The sequence below is a fragment of the Toxorhynchites rutilus genome, chromosome 3, assembly GCF_029784135.1.
Source record: "Toxorhynchites rutilus septentrionalis strain SRP chromosome 3, ASM2978413v1, whole genome shotgun sequence".
NCBI lineage: Eukaryota > Metazoa > Arthropoda > Insecta > Diptera > Culicidae > Toxorhynchites > Toxorhynchites rutilus.
In genome coordinates, this window is record NC_073746.1 from 245,022,422 (window position 1) to 245,050,408 (window position 27,987).

Sequence of the window (27,987 nt, forward strand, 5' to 3'; positions counted from 1 at the left end):
ATTGTCAAATACAGCTGGGAATGTGTTTGCAGCTGAGTTATGACCAAAAGAGAGAGTCGATGACATTAACCTTCCTATACTCGCGTATAGGTCGGACAGACCGAGCATCAATGAGGTGGCAGAATTGAATGTCTATTAAAACTGAATGAAAAACTGTAAAAAAAACCAGTACCCAGTACACCAGTACACAATAGACTGGACTGGACAAATAACGATTTTTCGCGCGAGTATAGGAGTGTTAAGATTCGTGAAGAAAAAGTCTAAATTGATACATGGCTGATAAATATAAGATTAATACGATTCCTTGCTGTGGTGGCTGAGAGCAGACAAGCGACCTTCTTTCTTTCTTTCTTTGTTTTTAAGAGGCTTTAAACTTTGCAGTTCATTCGCCTCTATCACAAGCGACCTCAAAGAGTTAAAACATTATGTAGAATCACTTTGATGCTGTCGTTAGACTTAACAAAATATTTGATATCAAAAATTGCTAAACTTACTCTGTTACGGATACACCCATGAAATGACTCTACACTGGAGATATTACAAAGAAAAATATTTCATAAGCAGAACGAAAACTATGATGGCAGTGTACAAAACAATATCGGCACTGTAGATATGTTTCTGCGATATGACAATATCAGTTTACTTTTGCGATCGATACAGCATTATCTGCTCGCTAAACTATATTCAGATAGGCGGGTCTTCCTTCGTTCGAAACAACATACGTTTCGATAACAGTTGAATTATTCGCTTCCTGTACTTATGCGAGGCAAAATTGTGCAACTTCATGTCGATATTACAATTGCTGGTGCTTTCTACATGTTATTCCAGCATTTCCGCAACGCTCTTCTTATTCCGGGCTTTCCTATTATTTTTCTTCCGGGGGTTATCCCGATATAACCTGAGTCATTCTTTTCCAATTCCAATTTCCACTCACCTTTCGCTGGAACTTTCTTCAAGATGTTGTTTCACCTATCTACATCGGAAATGGAAATATTCTTCAACAAGTGCTAACTCGTCGTGACATCTCGGCTCCGTTCCGGTAGGCACGGGCTAACATGTTCGTATACACGCTTGCAATTAGTCTAATTAATTTACGGCTGCTGTTTGCTTCATGGCCGCCGACTCATGATTATAGCACACTTCTAGTCGCGCTCGGTTCATCCTATTTACCCAAAACATCGGCACCGGTTGACGCGCAAACAGCCAATTCCCCGGCACACATTAGTTTCACTTTTGTCGTTTTCTTCACACACCGCGTTCCACCGGCCAAAGCTGGGGCCTAAATATGGCGAAACATTGTTCACTTCTGTAACCGACCAACTTGAACAAAACTCTTGCATTCACATGCGGTGTAGCTTCTCCCATGAAGCGTTAAATATTTGATTGGCTAAGCTTTTTAATAATAAATCGCTTCGAGCGCTTTGTGACTCATCGACTTTTGCTTACTGGAAGGTGGCAAACCGACCGATATGTGGCCAAAACATGCAAAATATCAAACTTAGTCCAATTCCCAGTGGAATCCTTGCGATTTGTTGCTTCAATTTCAACCATCCACACCTGCATCCACTTAAGTAAATCACATCCTGTCTCGGGCAATTAATTTTCCACGGAAGCCACAGGTCACGGATTGGCTGGTTCTTGCTCGAGAACTTGTTCAATGCGAAACACATTTGCAACTATTTGCTGCTGAAAAGCAACTGAAACCGTCCGTTCTAACGCATCGGGAAATTCAGTCTGAACTATGCCACTCTCGCGATGTGGGAGCAAGTAATCGCAGCGAAGAACACCCCAATCTTACGTCCGACGCTTTAGCGAATCCGGCTGAAATGAGTACCCAAAGAGAACCATGTGCAGGAGGAGGCGATGCAGGTCCGAGGGATCGCGAGAATGAGTGCTTGTGCTGAAGAGAGCGACTGAAGAAAAACATGTGGGTCGATTGAAAAACAGCTGTTCGAGGAATTAGAGCCGGTTTTTTCTTTCATGACTTTCCCGATGATGAGTGATGGAGACATGCGGTATTTCATAAAACCAGTGGTAGAGGGAAGTTATTATTCGTTTTTTCTGGACTTGTAACTGTATCAGACCTTGTATTGTATTCAATTATTCGAGATCAAACGTGAATCAAATGTCCAATCGTGCCAAATTAGACAAAGCGTGTTGACTCAAAATAGTACAGTGGTTCCTAATTTTTTAAACGTTGTGAATCACTATGATTACAATGTACAGGGTGGCAACGGTTGCTTATTAGTAGAATAAATGTTCATAAAAACACAAGGAATGATTGAAAATAAACAAAAAAATTATTTCCTGAAAACTTACAATTTATTATTTAGAAATTACATGCTCAGCTAGAATCTCAGTTCACCTTTTTCCTTTATAACCAGCCGTAGACGTTTCTTGTCCCAGATATTGATCAAGAGTTTCAATAGTGTGACCTTTTGTGCTTCCAATTTTTCTGAGCATGTAAAAATCTCCATGCAAAGTAATCCAAAGGATGGTTGTACACCGTTTGTTCTGAGTCAAATATTTGATATTTTTTTGACAGATAAAGTTTGGTTTCAAATTCGTACAAACACTATTTTGTTTGCCACTCTTCAATTTTCAACAGTGACAAACAATGTCAAACATCGAACATGGAAAAATTCGAATGAAATATTTAAGGTAACCTAACCATGTACCGACAGGTTCGAAGTACAGGCCGAAGAAATATTGTAGGCGTCCAAAAATTGAATAGGGGAACCCGGGGCAAGAGTGCCATACGGGGCAATAGTGCCCATCTGATTATTTTGCCTATTTCCATCTTTTACAATTATTTAACTACAGAGCTTTGTTTTATACAGATACTGCATATATCTCACATATTATCAGCCAGAACCTTAAATATTTTTTATTGGAAAACAGATAAATACTAACTGAGCTCCTTACAACTGCAATCTGTATAAGAATGCACAGGCGCAAATTAACGGAATACCCTCAGTTTCTATATGTTTGCATGACTCCACCCATAAATAAAAATAGAATAATCATTTTTCTTCAACTTACTGTATGAACTAATTTAAATCGTACGCATTTATTCCAATAAAAAATAAATTTGTTATCTCTTAACTTCCGGGGCAAAAGGAGCCACTACTACCTACCAAACGCAAATAGTGTAATCGTGGTTGTGTTTGTTGTGGTCATGGTTTGTAAATATGAACGGGTTTCGTTCCGAAACCAGTGGCAGATGGAAACTATGGTTGTTGCCGTACATTCTGTAAATCATGGAGACGAGCTGGGGAGGAATATAGTTCGCCCAGAAGAACATTGGCCAAATATGTGCAGAAGTTAGGCCCTTTTAAAACTGTGTTTTCTAATCAACAGGAGGAGTAACTCGTGAGTCATATCCTTAATATGCAGAAGTTATTTTATGGGCTGACAACACACGATATCCCGAACCTAGGGTATAAAATCGCAGAGTGAAATAATTAAGATCACTCTTTCGACAAAACATCGAAATTGGCCGGAGAAGATTGGCTTGTCGGTTTTCGTGAACACCACCAGAACTTGAGTTTGCGTTCTTTGGAACCATCTTGAATTTCACAGTGCTTTTTTCATCAAAAATTATATTTTTATAAGATTGGCACTCTTGCCCCGTACTGGAAAAATACAAGCCAAAAACATCATTTTTGTAAATGAAACATTTTCATAGTAAACATAACTTTTGAACAATTTGATGTATAACTACACCTAAATAGGAGTATAAATGAACAAACCAGCAAAAAAATGGAAAAAATATAACAAAAGAGCAATCAAAAACGCATATCAGCTTAAGGTGGCACTCTTGCCCCGGGTTCCCCTATTTGCTTGTTGTGTGTTGTGTCGAATATATTTGATCAGTATACGTTGACCGAATTTTATCTGTCAAAAAGGGTCAAATATTTGACTTCGGTCAAACAGTGTATAAGCACCCGAAGGATTAAGTGATGAGACAGGCCATTCTTGGGATGATATGAAATGGGACAAATTCTGGCGACAGAACTCCTGTGTTGCTTTCGACTGATGAGAAGGTGCAGAGTCCTGTTGAAAACGGTAATTTCCGTCTGGAATCAATGTCGAGGCATGGTTGTGGTTCTTCAAAAAATGCTCTATGTAGTAATTAGTATTGATTTTTACTCCTGGCTCGATGAAAAGTAGAGGATGCTTGACATTTTGTGAAATGCCACCCATACCATCACTCCCGACACATTTTGGAACCACTGCACTGTCATTTTATTTCTGAGAACATCAGCAAAATTCGCTGCATATACTCTGTCATTCTGTTGATTGTGAGTATCTTGCTCAGGGTCCGAAATCTTCGAAGGTGAAAAATGAAGACCGACTCTACTCTCAGTAGTTTCACTTCGACTAGAACTGCATCGGCAGTCGCCGGCAACAAAAAGTGACTTGACTAGAAAATGAATTGACTAGCGTTGACTTGCGAGGATGACTGGTGAACTAGTCCAGTCAGTGGTAAATAACCAATTTCTACAACGCAGGGCTCTGCATAATCATAGTCAACTGAGGATAGTCAGCTGACTATCTGACTGACTATATCCGTATTCAGTTAGTCATGACTTTTGGCTTCTTCACGCAGTTTCTCCGCCAAAACGACTCAACCGTCAGTCTGGCGTTCAGTCGCTATCTCCCTCTACCGACTCGACTATATCATTTCATTCTTCCCAGTCAAATCCTCATTGCATTTTGAAGTGACTTCCCCCAAAACGAATTCGTTCCTCTCTCTCTTAGTATATTTATGCATGCAGCGATGTTTGAGTTTAACGTGGTTTGACATACGCTACAGGTGAGCTAGATTCTTTTGTATCGTACACGAAAATTACTCACACGTATAAAATAGCGTGCAGTGTGTGTGCGCTATTTTGCACGCTATTAACTAAAACTAACACGATGACCTTTATAGCATACTTGATAAATGTCTAAGTTCGTTGGTTTGAGTTCACGAAGGGTAGACAATAAACTGTCCACTGATGGGGTAATTTCTTTTTTGCATCAGAAATCGTGTTTTAGTTCCTCTTTATATGGACGTAAAATAAGATTGCGTACGTGGATATAAAATTAGTGTCAGGGGGAAATGGAAGTGTGGATTGAAGTTAGTTGAATGAAGAGGTAGATTTGTATTCATTCGTCGAGTCAGTTAAAATAACCACTGACTGGACTAGTTCACCAGGCATCCTCGCTAGTCAACGCTAGTCAATTCATTTTCTAGTCAAGTCACTTTTTGTTGTGGGCGACTGCCGAAGCAGTTCTAGTCGAAGCGAAGCTACTGAGAGTAGAGTCGGTCTTCATTTTTCACCTTCGAAGATTTCGGGCTTTGGCTATTCGTATGCCCAACTAGGCCCGCTGTTATGTGACCAACTAGCCTCTCTATATATGAGAAAGAATACTCATGAAAATTCAATAAAAATATTTTTAAAAGCGATTTCCATTATCATTTAAAACTAATACATACAATAAACTTTTGTTTTACGTTAGAACCGTTTTTTTTCATGATTATTAATCATTTTCAGACCCAATTTTATAATGCGCAAACATTGAATGATTTTTGGAAAAATCGGCACCATTTTTTAACCTACCTAATAATAAGTTTTTCCAATTTGCTCGTTTTATTGCACCAGCAATTCGCTATTAGGTCTAACGCTGAGAAAATTGGAGATAGATGGACCGTGTTTCAATATCTATAAAAGACATGAGATGTTCTGAATGTTGAGTCTCACAAGGAATGGTCCTCTCGCGAGGTGGCACATAAGCCACACGCCCAGAGGTAACAGTGTTCAACTTCTCTGGGTTGTGTAATTCATTCCGTGAAGTAAAGTCAGCAACGATCCGGGGCTTGTTCTAAACCAGATCGATGCACAACCTCGAGTGTATTTCTACCACCATCGAAAAAAAGCTTACAAATCGTTATAGTTACCGAGTCCTACAATGTTCACTAGTTGCCCAAGACTGGAAAACATTGATATAGCATCGCTCTGGCGATGCTGAAGGCACCTTAATTGTTAATTTGGGTTTCGGTCAAATCAAGACATATGCTCCATCTCGATCGGAGCGTCTGGCAGTGTGCAATCAAATGTTGCGTATTAAATCTCTGTCGGTCGTATTAAGTGTTGATATGGGTGTCGTACTGGTTGAAATGAACTTTACTTGGAAGAGATCATTTTATCTTTCCACGCTAATAATCCGTTGTTTATACCGAATACTGTTATATATTATTCACAGAAGACCCGTATTAACACTTTGCGGTCGTATGTCTGCTCTCAGCCACCACAGCAAGAATCATACTAAATTTTATATCCAACTATATGTAATAGTTCACATTTTTCTGAACGATTTTCAATGTTTAGTGAACTTGTGCACGAACTAATACGCAGTTTCTATGGATAATAGATAACGGTACTCGGTGTAAACAAAAGATTATTGGCGTGGAAAGATAAGAGGATCTCCTCCAAGGGAAATTATTTCCGACCGCAAAAGGCTAATTCGTGACCGCAAAAGGCTAACTCGTGAATAAGTTCATTAAACATTTCAATCCGCTTAGAAAAGTGTAAAAGTGTAAAATGTATGGTCAAATGTAGTATGTTCCTAAGAGCAGACACACGAACACAAAAAGATGAGGGGGACCCCAACTTGGACAATCGAAAAATTTCGGGTTATAACACCAAAAATGTTAACGACCCAAAAACATGAAGTAAATAATTTCTAAATAATTTACTTCATCGCATCGCAGTGTAGGTGAGGTCAAAACGATTTTTTTTCTCTGACACCTTGTTTTTTTACTTCAAGGTATATTTATTGCAGAATCTATACTCCGGATTTGATTGTTTTTTTCAACATTTTAAAATGTCTTTCTTATCGCAAAGCATAGCTGTTTTCCATATTTTGATTTTTTGATATTATATGAGTATTTGAAGTGATGGTTTTTGCTACAAAAAAACAAAAAATGTAAGGGGTTGTATCTAGGACACGACCGCATATCTTCGACGTAGAACTACGCAATTATATTATGCAATCCACTTGTTTACCACTTCAAATATTATTTTAGAAAGCATCGAAATTTTTGTAATAGATTATGTTCTTCGTTACAAATAAATTTGATGAACGTTTTTTTATGTTTGATAGATGCCTAGGACTACCAAAATATGTGAACGGAAGAATTGTCAAATGTTGCATTTTACATTTCCCTCTGAAATTATTGCACATCTCATGTTTACTTAGTTTACTTAAACACATTCCGAACTACACAACGACAAGCGAGTACAAAAGTACTCAACACCAAGAAAAACCCCGACTTGCATGAATATTTGCAAAGCGGATTTCTACAGGTACATCGATTAAGATGTCTGTCTAGGGGAAACCGTAAATCGGGTCAATCGAAACTTGACAGTTAGGGTGTTTAGATAACGCTTGACATTTTACAGTTATTCAATAGTTCATCTCATGAAAAATAACATTTTATTAATTGTGATAGACGCGTAGACATATTTCCTATCAATTGATGCAAACATCTCTCCGATCTGTTGAGAAATGTTCGAGTTATAAGCATTCTAAAAAATGCGGGTAGGCAGTGTTTGGATTTCGATCAAAATCGAATGATACACAATGTGTCGTGCAAGTAACCTCTCACGAACATATAACCAAATATGAGTGGATCATTCAGATACTTGTATGAATGGCAGTAATCACTTGTGTTACACTAAATGATTAAACCAAGAGAGGAGCGAAGACTGTTGTTTGCATATTCGAGCTGTATCAAACATCGCACACCATTTTCGAAGCCTGCATACAAGTTTGAACCGCATATATCGTCCCGTTCTATTATAGCGAAACCCACTGCACAGACAAGTGCAAAGCAAAAAATGATACAAAAAAATACGTCATCATTCGGTCACCATTTGCGGAGAGCAATGAATGGGAAAAGAGATAATACGAGAGAGTTTTTGTTTCTCACTGGAGCGGTGTTGCTAGTAAAACTATGCGGTTTATATGAATATATATATTTCAAGGAATAGGAGCGTTGAAAATGAAAAATATAATCTGACTACCCTTTCCTGAACCTCTATCTAGTTAAATAATCATATAGTTTGCACTCTCTGAAACTTAAAAATCAGGATCTGCTACATTAGCTGAATATGAATCATTCGCTTTGCGTAGTCCGTACGATCCTGCTGTTTCATGATGCATGGAGAGGTTCGATATGTATATGTTAGAGGCAAAGAAGAAAATAAACTTTCTGCACAGAATGCCTATATGATGGGTTTGCTTGCGTGCTGGTGTATCATGAAGTGCGAACTGATGCTAGGGGAAACCGTTCTATTTTGTGTCGTGATTTGTAGCACGTAAAAACAAAAGAATGCCGCTGGGGGAAATGATTTCTGTATGATCATATTTGAACGAACGAAAGCGATTTTTTCAGAGAATGGATCATTTGGCAAACACTGCGGGTAGGGTTGGCACACAAATCGGCAGAACGAATGTGCGGGAAAAAAGGAAGTTCTTCCAGTTTCCATGAATTTAAACCGTCCAGAGATTAGCGAATTGTAACGTATAGCATATCAAACACATCTTAGAGAATTACCGATTCGATTGGTATGCAAATCATGGGAATTCGTTCACAGCGAAAATAGATATTACCGTTAACTTTATTTCATAAAAACGTGACCTGTTTTCTGGTTTGGCACCGTTCATGAAAGACGTAGTTCTACGTCAAAAAAAATATGGTCACCATTTTGATATTTTTATTTTTATTTTGGAAACTCACTGCGCTACGTGTTAGATCAGGGATTCTCAAACTATTTTGGCCAGAGACCCCTTTTCCAGATTGAAGTGACACCATCGACCCCTATAGCCAATTGACGTAATCTTCTCATCAATAAATAAACATAAAAATCAGTAAATATCAGGTGTAATTAATAATTATTAATACAAATAACAAAAACAATACTCTCTACTATTATATTAGCCATTGTTATAATAAGTTGGTTCACGTATCACAATTTATGCAATATCTTGAAAATTATGTTAATTAACAGTCGATCTTTAGATCTCGACGACCCCTAGGGGTCGATATCGATCACTTTGAGAACTCCTGTGTTAGATAACACCTTTACACTATGTATACACCATTCGCACGCGTGGTATGTACTGAGCTTCAAATGTAGTGTATGTAGTGAGCTTCAAATATTGTATTTTACGATATTTGAAATGGATGAATACTGCGATTTAAAATTGTGTATCAGTGCTAATTGGGTTATTTCGAATGTTTAAATCTCGTTAGCGTCCTTTACGCATAATAGTAGGACGATGTATACGATGTCCGGACAGATATGGGTATCATAAATCAACCACTAATGCTTTCGACACCAGACCCCCTATTTCTGGCCCAAAAACCCCAAAAAGTTATACCCCACTAGAAATGCTTTTGAAATTAAACACGCTACCGGCCGGCTAAAATAATGATGGCCAATTAATGAATTGGGGGCACCAGAAAGCATAGAGACGACTAACACGAGCAGTCAAATTCCCCACTTGAAGCCAACCAACCTATAAGAACCCTTTTTGGAAGACGACCATTGAATGGCTCTAATCGTTTCGGTTTTGTTTACGTTTTTTGTTCGTACAATGTTCCTTGGCAAGAGTTTTGTTTCTCCGCTGAGAATGAGTCCGTTTGCTACTATCGCTTCGCTCACACGTGCTGAAGAGAATGAGTGCCAAGTGTTCGTGGCAGCAATAATTCAACGATAATGAACAGGGGTTATCAACAAATGGAACATCGCGTTACATTCGAAATCTACTCAGGTTTTAATTCTATGAATTGGTTCCAAGGTTTCATCAAATTAATAATAATGCAATACATAGCGTGGAATGAAATCAATTGAACTTACCGTGCTGTTTCGCCAACACCTGCAGCAGTGGCGGTATCAGAAAGTCCCGATTCCAAATAGTGCTCGGCCACGGTATCAACGTGGTTTGCCTCGTGTCAAGCTCAGCCACATTCGGACGCCTCTTCGCCTTCGAATGTGGTTTCACTGACAATGTGGTTTGGGTGGCCCCGGCAGCTACCGATAAATTGGAGCTATTTTTGGCCTTTTTCAATTTTACCCGGTTCTCTGGTTTGATTGACTTTGGTGCGGGTTTTTCGTTCCGAATCGTAACGACGGAGGTTTTCTTCGAATCCTCCCGATTTTCCGGGCGCTGACGAACTATTTCCGTTTTTGGCGGCTGTTGTTTGCAATTCGGTGCTGGTTGTGGAGCCGACTTGCGATGGTTGGGTTCCGTGGGTTTCGGCGGTATCGGGGCCGCTGACTTGCTGGGTGTGGAGGTCGTAGCTGGCGACGAGATGCCAAAGGGATGGGCAAAATAGAACATGCAAATCGGTGCCGGGCTCTGCGAAAACAAAACAACGGAATGCAACATTGGCGATGAATAACATTATTACAGTGCTAGATTTAATCATGCATGAGTAGGAAAATGAAGCAATGCGAGAAGAGAAAATGGGCCACTTAAAAAAAGAGCTAGTGTACCACTTGAAACGTGGATTGGATAAACCCGAGCATCAAATAATCTCAAATTAGAATCACAATTATATAGGATGTTATCTGGCGGATATAAAGATCCATCGAGTTCTTTGCTTTTGAGCATCGGTTTCACGCTCCATAAACGCAAGTGAATAGGCAGACACGTTTGGTCATAATAATGATGCTTATATGAATACGTGATGAAGTTAACTGAGTCAATAGCTTAATGAGATAAATGAGAATTGATTGGATTGTTTGGAATTTAAATTTATCTGATGATTGCTTGACAATAACAAATAAAGATTCATGTTGGACGTTGGTACAATACTGTTTTTCCAATGAATTTCGTTCAAATTGTTACGAATGAAGATATGACAATGGAGAATGTAATTGGTGCGGTATCTCCCAGCCTGCAACAGTTTGCAAGGTGCGTTCCAACTGTGATCATCAATTTATCTAAGATTGATTCGGCAGTTGCCTAAGATCTCTTTTCATATAAAAGGAGACCGGGAAGTTTTGTTGATTTATATTAATTCCAATCTACCATAGTCGGGAGTGTTTGATAGTTCGATTGCCTGATATGGGTTGTGCATCTACTTCCGCTCTTAAAAAGATTTTTTATATGTCTTCGTAATCCTTACGAGTCAGAGAGATCAAATTCGGGACAGAATCTGTCTTTCCTAGTATTTGACCTGCTAGTGCTAATGGTGTAATACGCTTCTACAAGTCTACTAGAACGAAATTTGTGTCTGATTATGATTTTACTTTTAAGTTTCAAAACGTTTTTGTAAAACTAAAATCAAATTCATCACAGACAGCATTGGCAGGCAAATACATGAATTAAATGGGTTGTTGTGGGGGTGATGGTTTGCTTTATGGTACGCGATTGCTAATAGAGTGTCAAATTCGCGATTTACCGAAATTTGTGCGAGAAGTTCAGGACAGTCAATAGGTCCTTGCATCATACAAAAAATTAACATCCGCTGCATTGTAGCGTGCCCGGAACTTGAAAATTGCAATTCTAAGAGCTTGTGATGATACAAAGAGGATGATAAGTTGGATCGTTCCGTGGAAATATTTCATGGGCTGAAAAGTGCAGGGATTTATAATAAAAACAATAGTTTTTTTGCAATACACTTGGTATAGCGAGTTTCCAACATTTCGATCCCCTTTCTGTAGTACGAAACGTCTAAGTCTTTGAAATATGCTTCAGTGTCACTCTGCAGACTGCCCATTGGACTCAGGAGTGTGGTAATGGATCCACGTTTCATCCATTGTCACCAAACGTCGAAAGATTACGCTTCAACAACGCCAAACCGGCTGTTGAATCATCAACGCGCCGCTGTTTGTGGTCGACGGTCAGTAAACGCGGCACCCATCGCGCGGATAGCTTTCTTATGTCCAAAATGTCGTGCAAAATATATCCTACTCGTTCTTTTGAAATGCCTACGGTCTCAGCTAACTCGCGTAACTTTATTTTACGATCGTTCAAAACGATTCGATGCACGTGTTTTGCGATTTCTGGATTCCATCGATAAACTGTTTGTTCTCGAAGGAGCAGAAGTGGAATAACATTTCGTCAATCACTGCATCGTCGCGGCAATACATACACACACTCTTTACAGATACATGGACCAAAGATTGTGCAGTCCACTGATCATTCAACAAAAGCCAAAGGTTGTACCGCTCATAACAACTCTACATGAACTGATGATTGCGCCGGTTAGTGACCATTCTATCCTGGATTCCTCGAGTCGAGAAAGACGCACCACGCTAGATATGAGGTACAGACTAGGGGGGCGTTGCTGATTAAGGGTCAGCTGCATCCCAATAGGAAGTATCCTGTGTCGGGCACACGTACAGAGCATTGGAGACAGCAACATCCGAATTACGAAAACACTTGTAATACTAACCTCGAGCCAACCGCGAGTAATCGGTTACATATTACTAACATAGATAATAAGAAAAATTGTCAAAGTATTGAACTCCCGGCCCCGTGAGGCTAACGCCATATAAGCCTTGATAAAAATATATATTTTGGAAAAAAAAACCACTGCATTCAGCAGTTCAGGAGTTTTTCTCATCAAAAAAACAATGTTTGATCTAAATACGATATTCTTCTTTTTCCATTTTCTATACGAATGCTGAGGTAGTGACACTTAAACAACTGTAGTTTATGAACAACTAAACGAAATGTCATGAAACTTCACACATAAGCTAGTGACAGATGAACCTCTCGAAATGAATCTTGTTCATTTTTAGTGGCGCCATCTATTGGAAAATCCCGGGACTTTCCAGTCCATATTGTAGTCTGGGGGCGAAGCGTATTTTTTTCTGCATCTGTCAAGGCATAGGCTACGTAATAGGGGACAAAACAGGAGTGGCGTACTTCAAACCAACTTAAAAGCAGTTTCTTACAGTTCAATATACTGGTTTTCGGAATAATTGGCCAAATGTTTTATAAAAATGTGTTTTCGATGTTTTATACTGAAATTAAAACAAGCCGAAAAGTAGAACATTTTTATCGATCGGGTATAATGGACGTAGAAGTTTATCGCACGTGAGAGGAATAATTTTGCTCTCTCTCAGTGTTTGTGTGTCCAGTAACTGAAATAGAACAAAAAGAGAAAGCAATATAAAAAGAGTTGAATATTCTTCCCTTAACTTTCAATCATACATTGGATGTGATTATGGATATGACTGTCCATTTCAATCCCACCAGTCCAATTATTCGAATAATTTAAATTTACCACTTACGAATGAATTTACTTTTCCGTACATAGGGGAAAAGGGGGGAATTTGGACCACCTAAGCAAATCGCCTAATATTTCCAAACCAATACGGTCTAAATAAAAAATGTCACATTATACACTGAGCTACACTGGGAGGCGATCTGGCGTAGTGGTAACATCCATGCCTCTCACGCTAAAGGTCACGAGTTCAATTCTCACTCCTGACATTCTTCCAAAAATGGAAGTAAAAAGTGACGAACCAGCCAAATGAGTTGAAAATCACTATAATACAGATAAAAAAAAAAAAAAAAAAAAAACTGAGCTACACTTGTTTCTCTCAATCAATAATGTTCAATCATTATATCAAGCTTCAAACTACCAAATGTATCATAAAATAAAAGGGATGATTTTTGGACATTAAAATTTGATGCGGGGTGATTTGGACCGTCTGTGGTGTGATTTGGTCCAGTGTTTGTTTCATCGAAAAAAACATACTTATGTTTATGTAAAGTATGTTGGGATAATGTTACAATCAGTAACAGTGTTCTGGGATCGACACCAGGTGTCTTGGCCATATTCCAGACCACAAAAATTGCGTTGAGCCCATCTCGAATTCTGTATGGATCTTTTCACTGTTGTTCGAGCATTTTCAAACACTTTCGATGCTTGGTCCAAGAAAATCTGTTCTTTATGGCCTACGTTGCTCTTTCAAGCTGCTCCTTCTTCCAACGTTGTTTGCCCATCGTCTTTTTGTAATTCCGTGACATCTGGAATCAATTAGATCAAAGAAAAGCCTCAAACTTCTTCTTGAATGGCGTTAACGTTCCCTGTGGAACTTTTGCCGTCTCAACGTATTCATTAACTAGCGTCGTTCATTAATACTTGGTTGAGATTTCTATGCCGAATAACACACCTTGAATGTACTCTAAAGTGGCAAGCTCTAGAATACGCGTGACCACAGTGCAAGCCGGAAGAATTTTCTTTGACGAAAAATCCCCCAACCAGAACGGGAATCGAACCCGAACACCCGGCATGATAGTGTGGGACGCTAACCACTCGGCCACGGGTGCAAAAGCCTCAAACCTGTAGGACAAATTCACCCCACAGAAACGTGTCCATGTCACCCCACACAACATGCAAACATTAAAATACAATTAATTTCATTGATTGTTATCAAACTTACAGTTTCGCTGCGTGAAATTGTTCCTCTTCTGTAGACTGCACAATACACGAAAAGTTTGTTTGATCAGCGGGAAAAACCTTAAAACCACGATCGGAAAACTCACATTTTTTGACAATCAAAGTGCTTGTTGTGTTCATGCTACCGTTTCCTTCCACCTATCGAATTTTACCAAAGTTTTTTTTACGTTAGTTACATACGGTTCAATAATAAAAGAAAATGACATTATAAAAAATCCAAGTTGAGCCGTACTTTTTGAGATAAAGGGGTGGTCCAAATCACCCCGTATGTCCAACTCACCCTGTGTTACCCTACCTAACATCGCTCCTCTGTCAACTCACAAACCGAAATATAACCATTCGCGAATACAAATTTGCAATAAAATAACTCAAAATGCTTAATATTGAAGCCGCAAAAATTACATCCACACGCAAAATCATTTTTGAGTTTCGGTTTTTGTTTCTCTATTCCACTTTTGATCAGTATTCATTGTCATAGGATGGTTTAAATATTATAAAATAGCATATAGAAGGAGTCCCCATCAACAATTTATACGACAACTATACAAATCAACCACCTGTCCATCATACCCCCATTGTCCGTCTTACGCGCGGTTCCCTTATTCCAGTGATTTTCAACCGGTGGGGAGTTTGGTCATTAAAAGGGGGGAATTGTGCATGGGAATATTGCACATTTACTTCCTTTTAAAGATGACAATGACTAGTAAAAATTGCCACAAAAACTTTATTGGAGACCCTAAAATACTAAAATACCCTCGGCAAACATTTCCAAATCTGAAGTGTAATGTTCAATCGAACAACTGCGCAATGTTCGAAACACTATCGTAAGTGAATGATGATGGAACAGACGACGACACAGTACAGAAGACCATAAAAATAGGAAATTGTACAGCATTTGTCAAGATTTTTTCCAATAAGTTAAACTTGAAATATATTTACCTTATTTTTTTTTTATTAAATCGTTTATTTTTACAGGCTCAGTTACATAAGTTTAAAGGAGCCAAACTCCTGACTGTATTGTTACAAGTATATATAAACATTTTTCCTTAATTCTAATGTTAATGGTGTAGAAAACCGATTACTCGCGGTCTACTCGAGTTTAGAAGGGTGACATATTTTCTTCAGAAGAAGGAAGGGATAAAAGGATATGTTGACAATGTTCACTCTCACATTCACACTCACATTCATTACACTCAATTCTTAAGCCTATCTTATATCTAATATGTATTTACATGGAAAAGGAGAATATAAGGATATAAGGACAATCAGACACGAAGATCGATAACTTTTAGGAAGACATATATTTGGGACATGTAATCAAGGTCTAACCGAGCCAACACATCTCTCACCGGCACATTGGGCTGCCTTCCTCTAGCCCGAAGAGAGTTTTCTAAATTCGATCTGGCAACAAGATAATATTTACCTTATATTAAAGAACAAATTTGGACATGGTTTGAAAAGCTTCTGACTGGCAGTGACGAAAGTTTCGGATCAATTTCAGAACAAACTCATAGATCCACAAATGATCGATTCTTATCCTGATATGCGGAATGAGCGTTACGAGTATTGTTGTCTTCTGCGTATGGGTCAACAAAATTTTTTTTATTCGTTTTTTTTGCATATGTTTTTCGTTTCTTGAATATAAAAGAGGAATTTGATTTTTGATTCATCCCCTCAAGGTCAGAAAACACCTTTCTCACATGAAAAAATAAATTTATCCAGATTCTCTCTGGAGGTGATAGACGATCATATTTGATGAAAAAAAAATCCTTTTATGCATATGTTCCAATTTCAACAATGACAAAGTTATAGAACTTTTTTTTTGTTTCGCACTCACTGCACGCACTGTTACCTCAAACTGTCGCTACATTACAGAGCACGCTACGGAAGTCGATTATGTTGCTTTCATGTGAAAGATGAGAAAATTTAGTACAGGATATAGTAGTAAAACATCTTATTTAGTGAATTTTAATAACATTTTGGAAGTGAAAAACTTGATGTTAATAATTGTAATGTGTTATTATTAATATCATCCTAACAAATTATATTACACTAGATTTCGTTGATATAAACAATTCCTGGTGAAAATTCAAGCAAAATCTTCAAAAATCACATTTTTTACCCCACTGTACATGTAATAGCCACTTGAATTACACCTTAACGTTGAAAGGTAACATTTATTCTTGAAATGAGATTTGAAATATAAACAAAATTATTTTTTTCCAAACTTTATATAATCGAGTCCAAAATTGTATATAATCAAATCATATGTAATCGAGTGACTCTATTTCGTTGCAGCACAAACAGTTAGAATTTCAACAAGATACATTCACACATTGTTAAATGCATAGAATAAAGTATATTTAACGTCAATTTCGTTCAAAAGAGTTGTTTGTTTATTTATTGTACTTAAATATGATAATTTCAGCTGTCGAGTTTCTATAAGACCACTTCAAAATTCATAAGTATTATCAATGAAAAATTGAAAACGATCGGCTGATCTAAATGTCAATAATTGGCAACCTTGCTATTTCTTGCTTTCCCTCAGTGTAGATTCGGCGTACAAGGATCCCCTTAAGATTTTCAACAGGATTCAAGTCTGGAGAGCGGGCCGACCATTGAATTAAGTTTTCGGTCCTTAATCCATTGCTTAGTTTCTTTGCTGGTATGAACAGTAGCATTGTTTTGCCGGAATGTGATTTTTTTGCGACGGTATCCTCGAAAAAACGGTAGGAGAGAGGATTCCAGAACATGTATGTGATCTTTGAATGATGTGAAAGCTATCTTGAGCTTTCCGGTTGCGCAGAATCCCGCCCAAATCATACACGAGCCTCCATCAAAATTCCTGGGTGAAAAATACTGTTCCTTCTTCCGTAAATCACGCCAGTGCCCGTTGAAACCATGAGGACCATCGAAATTGAACTTTTTTTCGTCAGTGAAGAAAACTTATACATTGAAGAACTTTTCGTTTTGGTATATTGCAAAATGGAAAAATTCTTTGTCACAACATACTATGCCCAAGTGTCAGTTCATGTGAGTTTTGGCAAAACTCAGACGTCTTCCAATGTGAGATGGTGTAAGATTAGGAGATTTACCTTTTAAGTCCACTTTATGTGAGGACTTTCTACCAAAACTTGACGAATTGTCACCTGAGAAACATTCGAATTGAAATATTGTTTGATTTGCATAAGCGATTTCGAGGTATTCGAAGATGTGTTAACTATTTCCCGCTTATCCCGGCTTACCGTATCTTTGAAGATTCTCCAAATAATTGAGCACTATTTGGTGGGATAGTCTAATCCGGCAATGCATCGATTCGTCTTTTTTCTCTCTCCGTGAGCACTTTTCCCTTCGGCATTTTTTATTACAACGAAAATGTAACTGGTCTTATACAAACTTGACATTCGAAAAATACAAATATATTCGTTTACGCTCAGCGCTTGCACACACACAAATGAAAATCATGGAGTGTATGGCATCCACCAATACCTACACACTAGAATATAAATTGAAGCATTGATTGTTTTCAATGACACAAATTCTCAAGATCATCACCTGGTCTTATAGAAGTTGGACAGAGTGTACAATCAATTGTTGGGAAAACAAAATCATTTTTGACGTGGGACTACGTCTAACCGGAATATATGGAGGGTAAAATGAAAACCTAAACACAGAACATGCAGGAAAAAATTAAAGATTTCGAATGCTTATAGCTCGAACATTTCGTACTGGATAGGAGAGATGTTTGCATCACTTGATAGAGAATATTTCTACGCATCTATCGCAACTAACAAAATGTTGTTTTTCATTAGATACACAATTGAATAACTGTAAAATATTAGGCGTTATCTAAACGCCCTAACTGCATCGTTTTGATTGGCCCGATTTACGGTTTTCCTAACACGGCCATCAAAACCAAGCAGCCTCGGGGAAATAAGCATTGCAAATACATGAAAGTAGGGGGACTTTTGTTCTCATCGAAAAATGTTCCCTAACACAGACTTTAAAACCAAGCAGCGAAATCGGCATTGCAAACACACGAAAGAGCCTAGAGGCGAGTGAACTGAAAAGTTTAAACCCTCTTAAAGCCAAAAAGAAGAAAAAGAACACACGAAAGTAGGGGGAGCTTTTGTTCCCACCGAAATGTGTTCCCTAATAGAGATTTCTAAACCAAGGTGCCTGGAGAAATCGGTATTTCAAATTCATGCAAGTCGGGGGTATTTTTGTTCCGACTGGAATGTGTTTCCCTAACACAGACTTCAAATCCATGAAGCGTGGGGAAATCGGCATTGCGAATTCATACAAATCGGGGGTATTTTTGTTCCGATTGAAATGTGTTTCCCTAACACAGACTTCAAAACCGAGGTTTCTGGGGAAATCGGCTCTGCAAATAAATGCAAACTGCGAGTACTTTTGCCCTCGCTTGCCTTTGTGCAGAATGGAATATGTCTGTCCTAACTTGATCTTCTAAACTTAGGAACCTGGGAAAATCGTGCAGCCACTAGAAGCGAATGACATATATTTTACACATATATTTTGTTCTAGTCATCATACCAAACGTAAAAGGTCCGTCATTAAATTTACTTGTAACGAAGAACAATCAATCACAATAAATGAATTGACTTTACACGGCATTTGTTCATTTTTTTCACTCACAGAGCAAATATATTGAACTCAATTGAATTTGGAAACTGTTTCATTCAATCAAGAATTTAATCAATACAAACGAATGATTGCTAAGCTAAGGTAGTTCCACGTGAACCTTGCGGTTATATCATAGATATAATCCACTCATTTTTTCGCAAATATAATGTTTTTTTTTAGAAAAGACTAACTCATTGGCTTCAATTTGATATGTCGATCATCTGTATCGGTCCAGTAGTTCACAAGTTATAAATTTCAGTTTTGGAAAACAAAAGTGGAAAAATCGTAACAGACCTTCGATTAACTTTGAAAAATCATATCCCAATAACGAAAAAACGCATAACTGATTTCAAGAAAATATATTTTAAAATATAGCGCCTTTGGTTCATCATGTGAACTACAAAAAATAAATGCAATCAATAACTGGAAGACTATCTCATTGACTCTATTTTGATATGTCGGAATCGGTTTAGTAGTTCAAAAGTCATGAATTTTGAAAAAAGGCATTATTGAAAAGAAAGGGAAAAAGTTGTTTTTTCGGACCACTCTAAAATAGAAATGGAAAAAAATGCAAAAAAATTCGATAAGGAATGACCACTTTTCTCAGAAATCTGAGAATCACTATAATGGTTTGGCATGGAATGGGTGTATAGATAGATGAACCAATATGATATGAACCTGTCTGTCTGTTTTTCTTCTGTGGCATACCATTTCAACAAACAAACTTGTCACAATCCAAACTTAGGAACATTATCTGCAGATTTTTGCTACCCATTACTCACCTGTAACATTCTGTAAACAGTTGTGGCCGAGGATGCGCTCTTGCCGTTTTTCGTTTTCATTTTGAACTGTGATATCCCAGAATGGTGTATTGGACACTCGATTGTAGTAGATACTTTACACAGACATTTAGTTTTTTTTACACTTTTCCAATTACTTGTTGTTCATCGTGATAACCAATAGCACACTGGATACACCATTTACGAAATCAGATACAAAGCACTTCCACTGCACAATTTACGATAGATCGAAGTTATCCTACTTGTGATTTGTTGTATTCCATCACTCTCCGCAGTCACCGGTATGTTAAACAATATCCGTTGAACATTCGTATATAGATGCTGTACAAAGTATGAACTGATAAAATGTGTTCAGATGTTTTCGCAGATGCTGATATATAAAACTTCAACAGCAACGGCATCCTGGTGGTATCCCAGGTGGCACCATTGTGCTGTAATACCGCGACTCAGCGAGCGAAACGATTGATACTCCTGGTTGTTTAATCAATGTTTACCCCGTAACGAATTGGTTCCGGTATCGTAGGTAACACCCACGACCGGCTGTTGGTTGTCTACACTGAAACTTCAAACTAGGTCAGGCAGGGGGAAGTTTCTTAACCAGAACTATGAACTCGGAGCAAGTTGTTAACACCTGCAATGATTTTGTGGTGTTTTTTTCGGTTGTATCGATCACTGCTGGTATGCGATTTTTGGCAGTCTTATGTCGAGTGACAGAAAGTGACATGACGAGAGAAAACAAGTCACGCGATCGGATCCCGTGCACGCGAGTGCATTTCACGTTTATCACGCTTCTCTAACCTTTCACGTTCGAGGACATTTATGTTTTTCCACAAGTAATTGATGTTATTGCGAGTTATGTACGATAAGAACAAATGGTGTCGTGACATGATAAGAAACCATTCCCGGGAGGTAATTTTCTCGGAAGAAAGAACCACTCTGAATCATACGAAACAGGATGCAAAATTCACTTAAATATGATTAGTTTCAGTTGTTTTCATGGTTATTGATATCGGTCCGTGTTTTCATGTATTGTTTGTCATGTTCAAGACCGAAGACTAACATCATTAGTAACAATGGTTTTCGCTTAAAGGCTACAGATCTTGTTGAGTTCTAATGCGTTCTTCCACAACAAGCTAGTATACAAACAGCACATGCTCAATGTGTCACCTGAGCACAGTCAAACTCACAAAGACAATCTATGTCAGTCTTAGTCTATATAAGTTACAAGGAATGTATCATCCCGCTAAGCATCTGCCAATCTTAAACATTTCCAACGTGGGTGCTCTTTCACAAGACATAATTTTACCGCAAGCACGACACACCGGGAAACACTCACAAGCATGATTCGCATCGAAAACCTGGACACTTCGGAAAACTCACAGCCACCACAGAGTCGCCACGCGCACGTATTTGTAAAATTGTCATCATTCTGCTGCATCACATCTCCCAGTCCACCACATAAAACCACTCATTTGGAACTGTTGTTCACACAAATCGCCGGAAGCGTCGAATAATGTAAACGACTCGAATATCCCCCTTTCCCAAAACGCGATATAAGTTGAATGGCGCTCATGTTGTTTTATGGGCACACACGCCTATCAGCGAGTGCAGCTGCACGAGCATAATTTTTCACTCCAATGATCGTTTATTTTCAACATTTCACTCGATCAAGTTTGACGGTAACATGGATTTTATTTAAATGTGAATCTATGCTTTGGTCATCTATTTATACACTCGCTGGATGCTGGATGCCACTATGCACAAATTTCATCGCGATTCAAGAGATGCACTTCCTGTCACCATCCACTCGCATCATTTTATTCCAAAAATTCTAGAAATAACTGGTTTTTGTCTCCAGAGAAAAAGAAATCAATCGATCACACAAAAATCCTCGAATCGTGCCACCCACTAGTGCCTAGTGCTCGACTAAGCTGTTCCTCCGATAGGATGGTGTGCCGCCCAGCCGGTAGCTAGGTGTGTCATTGCACCTCTCTCTCACTGATGCGCTCGATCGCGACGGATGTGCGCATTCCAAAAATACGTTTCAACTGGTATAAGTCCGACGGAGAACTGAACCAACGCGCCTCTAGAACTAGCAAGTGAGGAGTCAGAAGGAATTCAAACCAGCGACGGAACCGCCTCCCAGGGGAGTGCACTCTTCGTTGTTTGTAATGTGAAAAATACCAGCGTCAAATAACGTCACCATCGTAACTGCCAGCAGCATCGGTGGCAGTGGCAACGTCACGGCGTCACGGCAATTCATTTGTTTTGTTGTCGTTCCGGTTGCAGTTGTTTCTTCGCCTCGTATGATGTTAGTGTGGGTGGTTTATGTCTGTCTGCCACGGTGTAGACCAACGGGCTCGATAAACAATTGTCCTTCCCTCTAATGTTAAGGTTGTAAAATTCATTGATACAAATCCATGGCATTCAACGAGGGAGGTGTATTCGTAGGCTGATATTATCAATATGATAAGCATATGAAGGAATGTTGATTTGACCTAAATAACAAAATTTGGAAGTTTCGAATTAATTCCTGTTTTTGTGTTATACAAGGAGGAAACTGAATTGAACCGAACTGAGATTTGAATTAGACATTATTCAATAGTCTGGGGCTTGATAAAATACAAGAATTACACAACAGAGATGAAAACACATCGATTTGATAAGTATTTTTGATATGCTCTTACGATGGACGGGAAGAAGGGTAGGGGAAGGTGGCCCTGACACGACCTCCTAAATTTTAACGGCCATTCATCACATAAAATTCTCGTTTCTTAGCGACTTCGGCATTGAAATGAATACTATAACCCTTAAACTATGTTTTATACGGGTCGGTGTGGTTCATGAGTGCTAAAAAGGTGAAAGCAGAGGCCAAATCGGATGTCCCTTTCTTCCACACTTTGAAGAATGAGGGTCCTGTACTGACCATGAATTTTTTGGCAGCGAATCCGAAATGTAGTTAGGAGAGTTGAGTTCAGAAAATCGAAATGTTGAAGCGAGACGAAGAAAGTGTTAGAGCGGAGTGGCGGTAGTAAAAGAACACACGCACAAACAGAAACAGAAACAGAAACAGAAACAGAAACAGAAACAGAAACAGAAACAGAAACAGAAACAGAAACAGAAACAGAAACAGAAACAGAAACAGAAACAGAAACAGAAACAGAAACAGAAACAGAAACAGAAACAGAAACAGAAACAGAAACAGAAACAGAAACAGAAACAGAAACAGAAACAGAAACAGAAACAGAAACAGAAACAGAAACAGAAACAGAAAAACAGAAAAACAGAAAAACAGAAAAACAGAAAAACAGAAAAACAGAAAAACAGAAAAACAGAAAAACAGAAAAACAGAAAAACAGAAAAACAGAAAAACAGAAAAACAGAAAAACAGAAAAACAGAAAAACAGAAAAACAGAAAAACAGAAAAACAGAAAAACAGAAAAACAGAAAAACAGAAAAACAGAAAAACAGAAAAACAGAAAAACAGAAAAACAGAAAAACAGAAAAACAGAAAAACAGAAAAACAGAAAAACAGAAAAACAGAAAAACAGAAAAACAGAAAAACAGAAAAACAGAAAAACAGAAAAACAGAAAAACAGAAAAACAGAAAAACAGAAAAACAGAAAAACAGAAAAACAGAAAAACAGAAAAACAGAAAAACAGAAAAACAGAAAAACAGAAAAACAGAAAAACAGAAAAACAGAAAAACAGAAAAACAGAAAAACAGAAAAACAGAAAAACAGAAAAACAGAAAAACAGAAAAACAGAAAAACAGAAAAACAGAAAAACAGAAAAACAGAAAAACAGAAAAACAGAAAAACAGAAAAACAGAAAAACAGAAAAACAGAAAAACAGAAAAACAGAAAAACAGAAAAACAGAAAAACAGAAAAACAGAAAAACAGAAAAACAGAAAAACAGAAAAACAGAAAAACAGAAAAACAGAAAAACAGAAAAACAGAAAAACAGAAAAACAGAAAAACAGAAAAACAGAAAAACAGAAAAACAGAAAAACAGAAAAACAGAAAAACAGAAAAACAGAAAAACAGAAAAACAGAAAAACAGAAAAACAGAAAAACAGAAAAACAGAAAAACAGAAAAACAGAAAAACAGAAAAACAGAAAAACAGAAAAACAGAAAAACAGAAAAACAGAAAAACAGAAAAACAGAAAAACAGAAAAACAGAAAAACAGAAAAACAGAAAAACAGAAAAACAGAAAAACAGAAAAACAGAAAAACAGAAAAACAGAAAAACAGAAAAACAGAAAAACAGAAAAACAGAAAAACAGAAAAACAGAAAAACAGAAAAACAGAAAAACAGAAAAACAGAAAAACAGAAAAACAGAAAAACAGAAAAACAGAAAAACAGAAAAACAGAAAAACAGAAAAACAGAAAAACAGAAAAACAGAAAAACAGAAAAACAGAAAAACAGAAAAACTGAAAAACTGAAAAACAGAAAAACAGAAAAACAGAAAAACAGAAAAACAGAAAAACAGAAAAACAGAAAAACAGAAACAGAAACAGAAACAGAAACAGAAACAGAAACAAAAACATTTTAGCTGTAACAAGGCGATGAATATTTTTACTGATTTTCAAAAAATTACCCCTCCCCCCAGGGGCGCAAGGCAATTTCTGGCTACCAAATATATAAATGAATTAGTGCAAATCATAATTATTTCACGTTCACCGAGAGATTTTCTTTAATTTTTTTTACGATTCGATTATGTGGAGGATTCGATTATTCGGAGTGAAAAAAAAAATTAAGAGGATGTATTTGCGACACAACCGCATTTTCGACGTAGAGCTACGCAATTACAATATTATGCAATAGGAACTATCAGAGAGGTAGTTCTCACAATTTTATTTTTCATAGTTGTTTTCTTCTTCTTGAATGGCGTTAACGTTCCATGTGGAACTGTTGCCATCTCAACGTATGCATTAACTAGCATTTATTAATACTAAGTTGAGATTTCTTAAGCCAAATAACACGCCTTGAATGTATTCCGAGGGGCAAGCTCCAGAATACGTGTGACCACAGTGCAAGTCGAAGGAAATTTCTCTGACGGAAAATCCCCCGGCCAGAACAGGAATCAAACCCGAACACCGAGACACTAACCACCCGGCCATGGGTGCACTGAGTTGTCCACTAACTATTTTGGATTGAATACGTCCGGATTCAGCCTGCGTTATAAATGCTCCTGGTAAAACAATTTTGTTTTCGTCACTGTACATCATGTTTGAAGCTAATAAAGCGTGTCCCCTAAGTTCACAAATTTCTAAAGCCTGTTGAAAAGCACGCTCCGTTTGTTTTCCTAGGTGGAGAAAAGCACTCCATTTTTAACGTGTTTGCCCGCCCTCATCCTGCATGCTGTGCTGATCGAATGATTGCCCGCCGAAAGCTGTTGGAAGTTGGAAAGAAGAAAGTTCAGTTCGAACAGTTGAAATGTAGAGGGTACGGCTACGTAGGCTACGATTTGAATTACTCTGCCTGTTAGCTTTAATAATCAGAACGATTTGAATGTTATGTTATGTTATGGATTCAAAAGATTTACCTGTTGCTCCAATAATATTACGAATGTATTTATCAAGTAATTATCCACAACGGTGAGGAAATTGATTAATGTAATCTGGAATTTGGTGATTTTGATGCTTTTGCTATATAAAAACGTTTGAAATTCTGTATGGGCCCATAGTAATTGGACAGCAGAAATAAGTATATGCAAGGCTAAAAACTAAATTGGTGTTGAATATATGCTACTCGAAGCATATTTCAATCATTAAAATTAAATACTATACCGAGTTTTTTTTATCGAATTTTCCAAAAATGATAGATACATTTGATTTTATTCATTGCCAATTCGCCAACAGGCTGATTAGACCTGATTATGTTACTTAAATCTGAACTTGAAAGGTTATTACATAAAGTCATTGCATGAAAATCAAACAATTTCATTTACATGGCAAACTAAACTGGTCGAGAAAAAGAACTAAACTTCCGGGATAGATGCACCCCGAAATTCTGACCACGATCGAGCTATGCGGCATGAATGAGAGTTGCATGTTCAAAATAACTCTTGGGTCCTTGACTTCACTGACGCGATCAAATACTGTATCCATTGAGAAATATTTGTACAGAAAGGACTTTTCGCGACGAGATTACAAAACACTTAGAAGGGGTTGCAATCATTCGGTTCAAAATACACCAATCAGCGAAAGCATTCAGCTGTTGTAAAGTTTTAAATCATCATCAATCACGATTCTTCAATAACCAGATTAAATAAACGAATCACATAACCTAGGCGGACAGTTTACTGGTCCCAAGCGAAAGTTTGATTGTTCATTGGTTTGATAACACTTGAGCTGGCAGAAATTAAAATTTTAAAACCGAACCTCCAAGTACAATTAATCACGTTTCGAAGTCGAAATCCACATAACTTTCATTTTCCATAAAGAAAGGGTTTTCGCACACAATTTAATATTTGGTAATTATACGAACATTTCCAAAAACAACATTGCGGCTGTTTTTCATAATACCTACTTGCGATTTCATAGAGCTGAGTCACAAAAACGAATTATGTTACTAGTCCTTAAAATGGATTTCATGGATTGAATCGAGCACCATTACTATAGAATTAGGTATTGAAGGGTACTGATCAAGAGTTAACATCCTCCTGCAACGCAGCGGATTCCATCTCTTTAGACCAAGCAACCATGAAACCATCTGGGAGAAATCGAAAGGAGGAAAAAAGAGGACGGTGAGCCTTTTCGTCGATGGAATCCATTGGGAAAAGAGGAGAACGGAAAAAGGAAAAAACCGGAGAGGAATCGGAGAGGAGCCATTAAAAATCGCTAAATGTCGTTACAAGAAATTTTATGTATTAAATATCGTTTGGAATCAGTGTCATTGTCAAATTAAATTAAAGTCCATTGTCATTAAAATTATTGTACGTGTTGTGAATTTTAATTTGACAACAATCCTAATCGAGTGTTGGGAGTTGCACTATTCAATCGCATCGAAGGGTTTCGAAGGGATATTCCCCAACATTTTGGTCCAGTCGAACCGGATTTTGGATCTTTGGCACATGGACGGATTTTCTTCATCATAAGGTCGGTACTGCGTAAATATCAAGCTGCCACAGGAATATCGAATCAATACACCAAAGGAACTATCGCTGCCATCGTTTAATTTGAATGAGGACGTAGCCCAATAAAGAAATCCATTCACCTCGTAACTGAGCCAATTGGTCTGGAAACATAGAAGTAGGAGTTAACACAATTTGGAGCCATATTTGCTTCGTCAGGTCAGTAATATTGAATAGTATATGCCTGGCGAAGCTAGGTTTCACTACACATACTACATCTGAGTTTAGAGATGGGCGAGCGCTCACGAGCCGCTCATTTAAGCCGGTTCGTCAGGAAGAGCGTACGACCCACGGTTCATTAAAAATGAGCCGGGGCTCTCGAATGAACGGCTCTCAAATGAACGGCTCTCAAATGAACGGCTCTTAAATGAGCCGTGGGTCTTTTGTGAACCGTGGGACTTTTGTGAGCCGTCGGTCTTTTGTGAACCGTGGGACTTTTGTGAACCGTGGGTCTTTTGTGAACCGTGGTTCATTTAAGAGCCGTTCATTCGAGAACCGCGGTTCAAAAATAATAATAATATAGTTTCATTAATTTCTTTGATTATATTTTTGAGATGGCACGGTGAAGTGAAATATTGGGGGAAGCCATTTTGATGTTGCGTTTGTGGTATAAATAAATTGTCGCGTGATCGATTTAGCGTTATAGTGCTCTCCCTCCGACACGTGTAAACATTGGCATGACGAGGTTTGTTTGCCTTCGTCTAATACATCGAGTGCGAGGTTATCGTAGTGAGTGTATCACAACCGAAAGCCATCGAAAATGGATGGACTGAGCATGCAGTGGCGTCAGCTAAGTTTTCTTTTACCATACACACATACAGCTTAATTTACTTTACAGTCTAAATTGTAGACCATCTAAAGAGTTTAAACCCGCTTCTCTCTCCACAGCAAACGATTGCAATTGTTCTGGTGTACTTGTCTCT

General features: G+C 37.9%; 1 protein-coding gene across 16 annotated transcripts in view; it reads right to left on the bottom strand.

Annotated features, from left to right (window-relative positions):
- The window catches only part of LOC129778078 (uncharacterized), a 171,267-nt gene extending 149,275 nt beyond the window's left edge, over positions 1 to 21,992 (bottom strand). For 11 of the 16 annotated variants that reach the window (XM_055784739.1, XM_055784733.1, XM_055784738.1 and 8 more), the window contains exons 1-2: positions 19,906 to 21,991; positions 9,915 to 10,416 (exon numbers count right to left, since the gene is read on the bottom strand). In XM_055784739.1, coding sequence (XP_055640714.1) covers positions 9,915 to 10,416; positions 19,906 to 19,965 — 562 coding nt within the window. In that variant the 5' untranslated portion in view covers positions 19,966 to 21,991. Of the gene's footprint in view, positions 1 to 934; positions 1,734 to 9,914; positions 10,417 to 19,905 lie in introns of those variants that run through there. The other 5 variants (XM_055784732.1, XM_055784737.1, XM_055784742.1 and 2 more) reach the window with 4 other exon arrangements.
- Between the last annotated feature and the right edge of the window lie 5,995 nt (positions 21,993 to 27,987).